The 14,487-nt window shown below is 39.6% G+C and overlaps 1 protein-coding gene across 3 annotated transcripts in view; it reads right to left on the bottom strand.

Moving 5' to 3' along the window:
* LOC144511874 (TBC1 domain family member 22B-like) overlaps positions 1 to 14,487 on the bottom strand; it is a 322,468-nt gene that overhangs the window by 274,672 nt on the left and 33,309 nt on the right. For all 3 annotated transcript variants that reach the window (XM_078242287.1, XM_078242286.1, XM_078242288.1), the window contains one exon: positions 1,741 to 2,054. In XM_078242287.1, the coding sequence (XP_078098413.1) occupies positions 1,741 to 2,054 (314 nt within the window). The remainder of the gene's footprint in view (positions 1 to 1,740; positions 2,055 to 14,487) is intronic.

Raw genomic sequence — 14,487 nt, 5'->3', positions numbered from 1 at the left:
TATTTATTAATCACAAGTAGGCTTACATTAACACTGCAATGAAGTTACTGTGAAAATCCCCTTTTGGGAAAACCTCTGATGACAATGATTTCTTCCTATTATTTAAGAGATGAATTGTTAGCCAATTAAGAATTCAAATTGTATTATTGCAGAAAAAGCTTTCATTTTGAGGTGGTTTCAGAGTTCCAAGCATACGTAGCATTCTTCTCTGAGCTTCCTAACCCTACATCTTCCAATATCCTGATATTTTTATCTTTTAGTTTGATAAATTATCCCTAATTCAGTTGTTTTCTTCTCATGCAAAAAAAAACCTGACAATTATAGCTATCAAAAATATAAATATGTTATATTATATATTTACAGTGAACCTTGTAAATTAGGGACACCTAATGGACTCTAATATGGTGAGTTTCTGATCGCCGAAATTCTTATTTTGAAAATGGCCATACAGTCAACTAGATGAAACAAATATCCTGGGATTGACTGTATCTCCTGCAATGTTCCTTGCTATGCCCTCATTTGGAATTATGCCAGTTTCTGAAAACCTGCCAGAAGGATATGACTTCAACTAATTTTCTATTGCTGGGTTTCCCAGTTCATTGCCACTGCAAGATCTTTGCATTGAGGGAGGAATGCCCTGATCCTGGAATCTGCTACAGTAGCAGACTGCACAGGGCAAGATGACTGATGGAGGACCAGAGTACCTTGGAGATGCAGCAAAATTGATGTCCTGCAGACCCCTAACCAGGATGCCCTCCCTCCACCTGCTGAAGTTGCTACTGTTTTAAATGTTGTGGAGTTAAGGTGTTGTTAACATCTCATTGGTAACTGATGTACCAGTGAAGTGAGATGCAATTTTACTTTTTTCAATTAGGTTCAGCCTCTCATGCGTTGTTTGTTGAGTTATGAATGCTCTATTTGTAGTTTGACTAAAGCTTGCCTCCTGCATGGCTGTTTTCACAATCTGTGCCCATGCCCTTTGCCAAATAAAGTTTGAAACTAGCAATACCTCAACATCTGACAGGAATGGAAAAAAGTGAATTCTTATCATCCAAGTCAGATCTCCAGTCTAAACCAGGAACCGCACTGGGCAGTTTTCCTGGTTCTTGGTTCTTGCACATTACCCAACTTCAATAGCAGCAGAAAAACCAAGCTATTCCTGGGATACAGTTTGGAAGCATTCAATCCCAGCGGTACAGTGGTTTATCTGGATATTGGACAGAGATCTCCGTTCCACAAAAGCCCAGCTTTTCACAGCTTGCCACCTCATGCTTACCTGCATGTCCCATATTTTAAGTTGCAAATGAACTTGGGGTGGAATTTTCCCGTCCCGCCTGCCACGGGAATTGTAGCGGGACACGGACCATACAAAGGTCTGTTGACCTTGGGCGGGATTTTCCAGCTTTGGGGCGAGCACGGCCGGAAAATCCCACCCTTGGTGTCTTGAAGGCTGTCCGCAGCTCTTAATTTATAAGTGTTGGTGGTTTTCAGGTGTTGCTTACATCCATTTAGAATGGTCAATATGCAACTGCTTTATTTGCAGCTTCTTTTTTGGTGTGTCCACCATACACAGGAGCATGCACATACAGACATACTAAGGTATTGTTTAGAAACACCATGGGCAACCTATTTACACATCAAGGAATAATAATAAAATAGAGGGTTAACAATTAACATCTCCAATGATCAAGAACATAAATCGCTCCAATTATGCCTATAGAAGTGTAAACAGGTCCTTACCTGAAGACACTGACAGTTGCACTTCACTGTTCGATTTGACCACCTTGCCATTCCTTTTAACCTCATCGATTGATTCCGATTGCTGCATTTTCTCTCCAGGAGAGTCCTTCAATTTATTGTGGTTCTGAATGACCTGAGCAGCTGTTGCCATTGCAACCTTTGAATTAAGGCTTTGGGAAGCAAAAGACGTGAACTCCTCTTCTTCATCATCCCCAATATCCCAAGCATCACTGGTGCTTTTTGCAAACTCATGGAAACTTGAGGCTCTCTTTGATTTGGACTGTGTGTACATCTTAGAACCTTCTTTAAGCAAGCTGCAAGAAGAAACCAACACAAATCAACTTAGTATTAAGACAACCCCCTGAAAATGACATTGGAACCCCATCCCAGAATCATTGGAACCCCATCCCAGAATCATGATTGGGACTTGTTGGTCCATAAATTCAAGTAAAAATGGCAATTCTATATTTATATTATCTGCAAAAATAAAATTAGTATTAACTGGTCATGAACTGATTTACACTAATCACTGCACATTTTATACAAATATTTAAAAGAAAACAATATCACAGCAATAATTGAGTTCACAAAACTAATGATTAGAATTTACATGCAAACAGGAAATAGAGCTATTTGCTAAAGGGAATTGTATCTTTAGTCATCCATACAAAATGTGCAGCGTAATAACAATAACTATTAATTGACTAAATTTTGAATTAGACATAAAAACTTCCTGCACAGAATAAATGACAACTGCCTCAAGCAATTATCAAGCACAACATTTTATTGTAATCTAGCTCAGAACAAGCATCAAGCTTTCCATAGTTGGAACATATTGACATCATATTGCTTCAGGGGGTTAGTAGATCAGAACAAATTTATTTTGACAGTGCAGACAACAATTCATTCTGCTGGAAAGGTTTTATACCCTTCACACAGTCTGCAAAGTCTCATTTTACAGTCCAATCTTACACGTATGATCGAATACAATTCATGAACATTGCACTACGAGCTAATAACATATTATCTGGTTCATTGTATAAAATTTGAATCCAAATAGTAAATCATACGCACTCTTCATTAAAAAGTGTACAAATAACAAGTTGATTTTCACAGAATTAAGGTTTACAAAGTACCATGAAATTGATTACCAATTGGGAAAAAATCTGTGTGATGCACATAACTGATTAACTCATTCACTTCAAGTCAGGGATAGAAAGTCCACCAAGAGCAATAGTTTTCAGTTGTTGTGCTTCTAGAAGACAATGAAATCACCATCACCTATCACTTTAATTCTCCATCCTGCTCCTACCCCGATCTCTCAGCCCTTGGACTCCAATGAAGTTCAGGATCAGCTCAACGTACAAGATGAGGCACTTTACAGCGTATTAAACAATTTCAAATCATAACCTCTACCTTAATTTTGCAGGCTTTGATTTTACTGTCTTTGCTTTCAGGAGGCAACTGTTCATCATTCTGCCATACACATGTTCTCAATAGGAATCTTTTCTATCTTTATTTGTCCCATAACCATGCCCTTTGCTAAAAGTTTATTTATTAGTCACAAGTAGGCTTAAGTTAACACTGCAATGAAGTTACTGTGAAAATCTCCTAGTCGCCATACTCCGGCACCTTTTCAGGTACGCTGAGGGAGAATTTAGCATGGCCAATGCAACTAACCAACATGTCTTCCGGACTGTGGCAGGAAACCGGAGCACCCGGAGGACCCACGCAGGCACAGGGAGAATGTGCAAACACCACACACTCAGTGACCCAAGCCAGGATTTGAACCCAGGTCCCTGGTGCTGTGAGGCAGCGGTGCTAACCACTGTACCATCATGCCACCCTTTGGGTATGTACACCAATGTTTTATCTAACACTATCAGGATATACTTCTACTCCTTTCTCCTTAAACACAGCTATGCTAACTACCTCAATTACTTAATGTGAGATATTTTCAAAATCATAAAATCTTTGGCCTGCAGAGTTTCTAACAATGCCCTGACAATGGGACGCCGATCCAACCCAACTCTCCCAGAGTTTACTACCCAAACCTCCCTTCCCACCTTCTGGGGAATGGTAAGATTCAGCCGACAGCACAGGAACAAGCCATTTGGACCACGTGGTCTATGCTGGTATTTATGCTATATATGAGTCTCCTTCCATCCTACTTTATCTAGCACCACCAGGGTATACTTCTATTCCTTTCTCCTCAAATGCAGCTATTCATGTTGCCTCAACGACTTTGTATTGGAGATATCCAAAGTATAAAACATTTTGCCCATGAACAACTATCTTCTGTCTTCCCACCCTACGAAGTTTAACAACACCAGGTTAAAGTCCAACAGGTTAACCTGTTGGACTTTAACCTGGTGTTGTTAAACTTCTTACTGTGTTTACCCCAGTCCAACGCCGGCATCTCCACATCATGATTCCCACCCTACCACAGAGCTGTCATTTTCCAACTCTCCACCTTTCACTTTCTTAAGACCTACTACTTCATGTCTAACTTTTCCCTGTTCTGATGAATGGTCATTGACCTGAAACGTTCATGGTTTTGTTCTCCACAGATGCTGCCTAACCTGCTGAATATTCCCAGCACCTTCGGTTTTTAAAACAACATAATTGCTATTTATTCTGGTGACCGGCAATTGAAGCATTCAGTGCAAGAACGTCCAATGGTGCATCTTCAACATGTAGACCTCCCTCTTGCATCTCAAATGCAACTTTGCAACACAATATACGTGTACATTGGGTATCTGTATTTTTCTATTCAAGTAGACCTCAGATATAGCATGGTACAAAAGACTATTATAAACACATTTATGCATTCTATATATGCATATGAGGTAGGTGTGGTATACGGAGAGTAGTAGTTATGTGGATATATGGAGAGAGACGTGTATGAAGATAAATACACACACACACAAACCAGGATCTGCTTCTCAGGTGTTGCTGGCACAATTCCACAAGGAATAAAGCTAAGTGAAAAGCAATACAGTACATCTTTTATTTAAATTGGAGTTGACAGTCATGCTGACTTCCTTGCAGGATCAACCATCATGAAAAAGAAAAGTAACAAAAGGATAAATTGAGAAAAGCATTACCACCCATCTTTGTGAGCCAGAAATCTCAGCTCCAGAATAAACAGTCAAAACAAATCACATTCCAAAGACACAGGACATTTGTTTTCTCATTATTGTGGCCCATTACAGAATTTTGAATTGAGTAGCCTACAGCAAGATGGTTCACAAAAAAAAAGGATGGTCAATCGACCAACTTTAGCTCATCAATTCCAGAAAGACACTCATCAAAACAGCCAATTAATTTTTAAATGATTGCATGGTTTTACCTATTTTACTTTGAACTCTAGTCCAAGAAAGCTCAACAGTTAAGTTCAAGCAGTGGAAACCATAAAATGTCAGCTGAGACTGGAACACAGACACAGGTTCAAAATTGCCACTGATGTGCAAAAACTGGGCATGCAGCAGCAGATTGCTGGAGCAAAGACGTGAAATGCATTAATTGTGGCAGAAAGGGGCACGTGCTTGTCGAAGAAAGAAACAACAAGTTCCAAGCAAGAACTATATAAAGCCGAATGCATCATATGGAATACCAAATAGAGGAAAAAGTATCCAAGTGATATGAAAAGGGTGCAAAAAAGAGACCAGATTCACAGTCAGAAGATGAACTGTCATTGAATGTACTGGCTATTTCAGGTGCAACAAACTGATACTGGGTCACTCCTTTACTGAATGGACAACCTGTGCAAATGGAGGTGGACAATGGAGCAACAGTTTCCTTGGTACCAGAAACTGTTTACTAAGAAAAACTACAACATATTGCTTTGAAATCCTCAAAGCCAATACGAAAAACCTATACAGGAGAAGTGGTTCTGTTGAGGGACCGTATCGATGGAAACGTGCAGTTGAATGGACAGACCGCAGGCTTAATGGGGAGCACCTGGCTGGATAAGAGTCCGCACCACAGCAAGCTGTGCCAAGTGAAGACCTGGACATACCTGAGAACCTGACAATACCTGAAACAATTGGGGAAGACAGTAGTTCAGTTAAGAACACTTCAACACTGAGCCAACCTTCAAACACTGTGTCGACCCTAATGAAGATAACCACAGATGATGTCCAAACTAACCAAAGAATCCAGAGGTTGCAGTCAACATGAAAAAACAGATCCCCGAGATTCACCAACAACCACTGAGAAATCGATGTCCTTCGAAACGTCCGACCTATTGATTGTCATGTTTACGTAATATCTCCAAGTTTGCAGATGACACAAAGCTGGGTGGGAGGGTGATTTATTATCTGATTTGATTTGTTATTGTCACATGTATTAGTATACAGTGAAAAGTATTGTTTCTTGCGCGCTAAATGGACAAATCATATCGTACATAGGGAAGGAGAGAATGCAGAATGTAGTGTTACAGTCACAGCTAGGGTGTAGGGAAAGATCAACTTAGTATGAGGTAGGTCCATTCAAAAGTCTGATGGCAGCAGGGAAGAAGCTGTTCTCGAGTCGGTTGGTACGTGACCTCAGACTTTTGTATTTTTTCCCAACGGAAGGAGATGGAAGAGAGTATGTCTGGGGTGCGTGTGGTCCTTGATTATTCACTACCACAGAAAGCAGTTGAGGTCAAAACATGGTATGTTTTCAAGGAGTTACATATAGCCCTTGGGCAAAAGGGATCACAAGATATGGAAGAAAGACGGGATCAGGCTATTGAGTTGGATGATCAGCCATGATCATAATGAATCGTGGAGCAGGCTCAAAGGGCTGAATGACTCAGTCCTGTTCGTATTTTCTATGTTTCAATCCACCCTATCAAGATCCTTCAGGATCTTGTATGTTTCAATCAAGTGGCTCTTATTTTCTAAACTCCAGCAAATACAAGTTTGGCCTGTAAAATGTTTCCTTACAAGACAATCTCCCATTGCAGGTGTTAGACTAGTAAACCTTCTCTGAACTGCTTCTGGTGCATTTACATCCTTTCTTAAATAAGGAGACCAAGACTGTGATGTGATCTCACCAATTTCCTGTGTAACCGAAGCATAACCTCTCTACTTCTGTATTCAATTCCCCTCACAATAAACGATACCATTTCATTATCTTCCTTAATTATTTGTTGTAACTGCATGCTAACCTTTTGCAATTCATGCACCCAGATCTTTCGGCATCTGTGGTGTGCAATGTCACCATTTAGGTAAAGTTTTTTTTAATTCTTCCTGCCTAAAATGGGCAATTTTACATTTTCCGACATCATAGAACACAGTCTGAAAGAATAGTAGAGCAGACATCCTCATTGCACTTAGAGGGCGGGATTTTCCAGCCGCGCTTGCCCCAAGACCGGAAATTCCCGCCTGAGGTCAACTAACCTTTGCATGTTCCGCCGAATTTTCTGTCCCCCCCCGCCGCTACAATTCCCATGGCGGGCAGAGCAGGAAAATTCCACCCAAAGTGTTTGAATTGCTGTAACTAGAGGGCAATGGACCAAAAGCTGCAAAGTGGGTTGAAGGTAACTCTTCCAGCTGGGCACAGACACAGACAGGCTGAATGGTCTCCTTCTATGTCGGAAATATTCTGTGATTTTAATATGAGTTATGAAAATAATTGGGTTTAATTAGCATAAGGAGAGGACTCTAACACTGGGAAGGCAAATGTAACACAACAGATGAATTTGAGAGTAGTATACCAGGCGAGTCTTTTAGAGACATAGCATATTAAATGAATTAGATTGAGAGAAAACATTATATATTGATGCTGCATAAAAATTTATTTATTCATTTTTGAGGAATAAATGTCAAATCTACTTCCAGTTTGCATAAGATCAAACAATATAAAGGGCAGTTATTTTTCATAAGCTATCTTGCTGTTGTGGCAAGCTCACACAGACAAAAACACACTTTGCTGTGATAAGTTGTTTTGAAAAAAGGACAGTGTTCATGGCATATCATACAAATTGATCATTTCCTGTCTACACGTTACTAGAAGAAATATTATTTTTTATAAAACTGTCCAGTTTTTCAAACAGCTGCAACTAAAAGTATGAACTGATCAGCTTTAAATGTTACTGGCTTCATAACTACTTGCCTTGTGAATAAAGTCAATGACATGAACCACAAGGCAACCAACCCAGTTCCAAGTTCAGTCTTTTTGGGGCTTACACACAATGATCTTTATGACCTTCACTGCTCCCTCAATAAGAAGGTCATATGGCTTTGAGTATTTGTTTTAATTATAAAGGGCAAGGCAACCTTTACTTTTCTGCACTTTTCACAACATCTCCAACTGAGCAGGGAGGTGGCAATCCAATACCAGCCTCCTCCCAACATCATTATGAGCTAACTACAGTAAATTCTCAATGAGTCAAATCCCAGGAAACCACCTTGGAATTCAGATTAAGCAGAGCCTCGAGATAGCTGCAGAGGCTTAATTTGCCACATGCATGTGTTCTCTACTTGGCCTGATAGGCAAACAAAAGCAAGATGGGAACATCCACTGCTCAGATTGCCTTGAACCATGTTAGCAGGGCTTCTTCAACCTTGGGATATGCTACCATTCTCACCCTTTTTGCTCAAGAATGCCCGTTTGTTGAACCTTGCCAAGGTGCTCTCGTTGGTTTTCAGAAAGGTGAACAAACATTTATGGTAAAATCTCCCAGTCCTTCACGATGTCCACTTCCCGCTTCAAGCCACGCTATTCCACTTGCCCCATCAACTTCACCTTCTCTGCAATGAACACTTAAATTTACCACAGGTTTCACCATACTCGCATATTTTGTACAGCGATTCAGAGAGAAACCTCGATGTGAAATGATGGCTTGTCCAGCATTTCATAGTATGAGTACGCCTAGTTCTAAGCATTCCATTCTGATTGGTCAGCGTGGTCACATGACACCTGGCAGAAGAGGCCGGTTTGTTCATGCAATGGAAGTCACACTTCTGCAAAGGATTTCAGTATTATTTTTCTTAACACCAAAAAGTTTGGCGAAACCAGATCGAGCACTATGGAATTTCAGCTAATCATGCGCATTGCTCTATGGCTTTGCTACTTTGCCAGCGTGTGGTTGACAACTTCAACACAAATGGAATTTTGTGATATCTAAGCTTGACTGATCAAGAGTTTGCTGTATTAGCAAATTCAGATGTGAGGACCACAGACTCTATTCATTTGATGATCTTGCTATAACTTCTGTCTAGCTCTTTATCACAGTAATAAAGTTGAGATCAAGAGCTTGTGGTAACTATCCCTTTAAGGATCAATCTGCAGAATAAGTCTGGTTTATTAGTCACAAATAAGGCTTACATTAACACTGCAATGAAGTTACTGTGAAATTACCCTGGTCGCCACACTCCAGCGCCTGTTCGGGTCAATGCACCTAACCAGCACATCTTTCAGACTGTGGGAGGAAACCGGAGGACCCAGAGGAAATCCACGCAGACACAGGGAGAAGATGCAAACTCCACACAGACAGTGGCCCAAGACGGGAACTGAACCCGGGACCCTGGCGCTGTGAGGTAGCAGTGCTAACCAGTGTGCCACCGTGCCACCCATAAGGGTCACATGGCCCAGGGATTCAATCAGAGAGCAGGGTAGGAGATCACCCTAGGAAGCGCGGCCTTCTGTACTCAGTCATCTTGGGAGCTGATTGCAACAATGAGGCTGCAAGCCTTTGTACAGTTTTAACCTGCAAAATAAATGAGCTATGTTTTCCCTAAATTGGTGAACAAGCATCTTTACAGAGCTCAATGGTGTCAGGTAGCAGGTAATTGTAAAAGCATCATTATGTTTTAGATCCAAAATAGCAAACAGAATGACAAATTAATGTATCAGCAAAAGCAGCAGAGAATTAATTAAGCCAAAACCAGGTATGGACAGGATCCTAACATTGCAATATCACAGCCAAGTAAAACTATGCACCACTGAATTCAATGATACTGCATTAAAAAGTGGATTTATAGTTTGGAATTAGAGACAGATAAACCTTGGGAATAGATTAATAGCAACAAGATTAAAATTAATAATGGTCTACCTTTTGCAATAATAATATTACTGAGGTTATTTACTCAAGAATAAATCAAACAACACCCTGAGAATGAGCATGTGCAGTTAACTGTGGAAATCAAGATATTGCTGCCCAAGATGTCCTAAGATTTGCTATCACAGTATCTTGCCAGGATACGCCAAAAATTTTTTTAAAGTGCATAAAGTATAATTTCTTTGTTTAGAATTTTCTGAAATTCGAGCGATAATTGTTGGTATTCTTTTTAAACAGAATATGTATTCCAAATACCACACACATGATGTCAGAAGTTTGCGACTTCTGAATCTTTGAGTGTGGAGGGAAATGTAATAGTAAATCACAAAACACTAAATGAATCACAACTGAGCTCTTGTGATGTAATAATGTTTTTCAATCAGGTGCAGATTTTAGCTGTGATGTCATGATGCTGTGGCACCACATGGCACCATTATCGTATTTTAACTGCATTGCTGGTGTTGATGGTTTGTCTTTAAAAAATTGTGCACTTCACCGCTTTTGCCAATTTAATCCCTGCTAATGTTTTCTATATTACATAAAATAACTATGACTTCACTATTTTCCTAGAAAATATTAGAACTATTAGAATTTAATAATAGAACTGGGAATAATATTGATGAAAATAGAACTTTGTTAAAAATTTGAAGATAGAGGAGCCTGGGCAGAGGATATGCCCTTGAACATTCTCAGGAAAATTGGTTAATTGATGTGCAACACTTTACCTATTATTTTGAATAACTCACTGCATTTCTAATAGTTCAATGCCACTCTGAAATGGTTCCTATAGATCCGAAAGAGGCAAATGTAGTCCCCATCTTTGAAAAGAGACAAAATGGACCCTGGTAGCTATAGGCCAATTAATTTGAAATTAGGAACAGGAGAGATGCGTAGGGAATCATTAGGAGTGTAATATATAATTGCTTAAATAGAGAGAACTGTATTAGGGCACCAAACATGGTTTTAAAAAAAAAGCATATTAAAAATCTGATTGACTTCTTCAAAAGATATAAAGAAAAAAAGGGATATGAAATTGGGTGGGAAAGTGGAATTGAAGTAGAAGATTGATTATGATCCTATTGAATTGTGGAGCATGCTCAAGGGGCCGAATGATCTACTCCTACTCCGTTTTATAATGTTGTTACCAAGGTGGTTTTGAGGGAACCCCCAATAGACACTGACTACCTTGACTTCTAAAAAGCTTTTGACAAAACGTCTGTCAGATCAAAGCCTCCGGTATTAGTAGTAATATCTCGAATTGATAACTGGCAGGAAGGCCTGACATGGATTTGCATCTGTTCAGAAAGTTGCCATCGGTGCTGGGAGCATTGCACTTTATTTTTTTATTAACGATCCAGATGCAAGTATTGGTGTTGAGGATCAAATCTACAAGCTTGCAGACAATACTAAGATTTGTATGAATGCAGAATTGCAGCTGATGTTTGACTCTCTCAAGAAGAGCTTCATGTGTTGATGAACTGGATTTATGACCAGCAAATGATGCTTAATTTGGAAAAGTGCAGTGTTATCTAGGTGAACATTCACACATGAAGCAGGAAAAAAGCATTCAGATAGGTGGAGAAAGAAAGAAACCAACTTAGTCTAATGCACTGATCTCCAAAAAATGCATGAACAATTCAATGAAGCGACAGTGAGACCGAACAGGGTATCAGGATGCATTTATATAACTGTCTAAGAGGCAAATCGTTCTGGCCTGGATTTTGCAGCCACCAGTGAAACAAAGGCACCCACTTTTGACTTCAAAGAAAGCTGCCCACAAAGAATTAGCAATCTATTTTCCAAAAGCAGGTTGAATTTGGCACCACATCAGGTAGTGTTTTGGCATGCAGCAGCATTGATATCAACAAGCAGGTAAGCAACCAATCACTATATGGTATTCACACAGCCACATCAGGAAATTACAAACATTTAATATTGTTCACTTTTAGTTAATATTTTAAGATAGCAGAATAAGTTATGATTGAATTGAGAGAATTTAAAATAGATAAACTTTCAAAAAGGAGATTTTTTTTAAATGATTACTTTTATTATGGAGAAATTTGACTTTTCAAATATAATTAACTTTTCGGGTTCAGTCAAAATGTTTAACAGTAATTAGAAGGTAATACGCCATTAATCCCCGCACACACCCCATCAACAAGTAACTTTTTCAAGGGTTTTTACAGTATAAAAGTGGAAGTTCTCATCAATTCAATAGATTTCCATTGACTGTAGTCTGGGGTGTCTCAATAGCAGGGACATGTAGAATCAGCAACTTCAGGATTTCCAAATAGGCCTTCGGATTTTAGAAGTTGCTGTCAGTTTAGGTGGAGTAACGTTGCTCAATGATGACACTTTTACGATCATTACTGGAGCAAAATTGATGCCCATATTTTGTCCCTGGACAAGACCATGGTCAGGCCTCAGTTAGAATACCATGCTCAGTTCTGGTCACCTCATATGGTGGATGACATTAAAGCTAAACATTGTAGTCATCAAGCCAGAGTAAAAGATGCGAGACTCTACACTTTAGAAAAGCACAGATTTCGGGTGTCCTGATCAAGATTTGGTTTATAGATAACAAAGGGAACAAATTGTGTTCAAGTTGACAATTTGTTCCAGTTTATTTTTTAAGTTTAGGGAAGGCCAACAGTCACAATTTTAAGTTGTACAAGGCCAGGTCTAGGTTAGCTTCCAGGAGGAGGTGGTTCTTTTCCAGGAGAATAGTACACCTTAGGAACAGGCTGATTGCTTGTCCAACAGTTGATGAAATGTACAGAGTTCACGGAATTCTTTTTCAAGTAAAAACTGGATCTATTTCTGGTTGGAATAAAGACTGCATTGAATTATCAGGGCCAGTGATTTCCTAGATTTGTTTTTAATTGCACAGTGAGGCAGAAGAGAATTCTCAGATTCCACCCCCCATCCCACCAAAAACTGATCTGGATCCGAGAATCTAACATGTTTTTGGGTGGGGTGGAAGGATTTACCTGTCCAGCATTCTTTGCAAATGCAGTGACCCAAACCTGTCAACAAATACATACAGACATCACACAGTTTAAAGAAAATAAATTGTGAGGAAAGAGATTTAATAAACAATTTAGAGACATTTAATGATGCACCAAAATAGGATTGAAGACGAAAATGCAAAAACTGCAGCACACAATCACCACAGCAAAGCAACATAATTTAAAGTATATCACCTAACATTCATAGCCATTTCAGGATTGGTTGATAAGGAGATCCCATAAAACAATACACTCAAATAAAAGCAACAACATTCAAATTCCAACCCCCCTCACACGCAAATTTCTGTAAACTATATATGTTTGTGTTTCTGTCACACTTCCCATCTTTTGTCCCATCCACTTTCACCCTAATCATGGGCCCCAGTGCTTCTATTCTGTGCCTCTTATTCCTCCCCCCTCAATCATGCATCATATTATTTGCCCTCTCAAGATTCACCAATAAATTCACCAATCATGTTTGTTGGCAGCTCGTTACAAATAACGTCCAACAGACATGCAGCATATAGGTCAGTTAGAGCTGCAACAATATAATGCAATGTTAAGTTTTAGTACTCCCTATAGGTGAACCCATTGTGACTAATAAACAAACCAGAACCTACAAATTGTATTTTAACGACATCATGAAATATTCTTAAATTGTGCAGACGTTAACACATTTCAGTGACTCCTCAGCCCTCATTAACATGTGGAATTGCACTATACAGACACGGTGAAAGTAAATTCATATTTGGGGAAGATTCAATATTTGCAACGCAGATAAACTAAACAAAATGTTTTCCATTCTTTAAAAATAGAAAGCAACTTTCTTCTGTCTGGGTTACATGATATTAGAAACATAGAAAAACTACAGCACAAACAGGCCCTTCGGCCCACAAGTTGTGCCGAACACATCCCTACCTTCTAGACCGACCTATAACCCTCCATCCTATTAATCCAGGATGTACTCATCCAGGAGTCTCTTAAAAGACCCTATTGAGTTCGCCTCCACCACCCCTGACGGCAGCCGATTCCACTCGCCCACCACCCTCTGTGTGAAAAACTTACCCCTAACATCTCCCCTGTACCTACCCCCCAGCACCTTAAACCTGTGTCCTCTCGTAGCAGACAATTCCACCCTGGGAAAAAGCCTCAGAGTCCACCCGATCTATGCCTCTCAACATCTTATACACCTCTATTAGGTCTCCTCTCATCCTTCGTCTCTCCAAGGAGAAAAGACTGAGCTCCCTCAGCCTATCCTCATAAGGCATGCCACTCAATCCAGGCAACATCCTTGTAAATCTCCTCTGCACCCTTTCAATCTTTTCCACATCCTTCCTATAGTGAGGCGATGATATTATTCAAAATTATTTCATAAAAGGGATGTAATGGGATTCTATTTTATTAATAATCTCATGGGGTAGAAAGATCAAATGACTGAGCAACAAAGTGAAATGATTGAACATCGGTCTTCACTGTGAGTCAGAAGTGTTGAAACCTTCAGGTGTCTCTGAGGCCGGAGGTCAAAGACTGAATGGTTCACAACTACATCTGTATTTCCTTCATCAGCAATTCTGAAGACCCTGCTGATTGCTGCTTCTCACTAAAATATATTTTAATATCTACTATGCAACCCAACTTTATCACGATATTTCAATACCTCAAAAAACTCCTAAAAGCACCACAATA

This window comes from Mustelus asterias, chromosome 25 (assembly GCF_964213995.1).
Source record: "Mustelus asterias chromosome 25, sMusAst1.hap1.1, whole genome shotgun sequence".
In the NCBI taxonomy this organism is placed as follows: Eukaryota; Metazoa; Chordata; class Chondrichthyes; order Carcharhiniformes; family Triakidae; genus Mustelus; species Mustelus asterias.
Note: the sequence above shows the minus strand (reverse complement) of the source record. Positions and strands in the feature narration are given on the sequence as shown.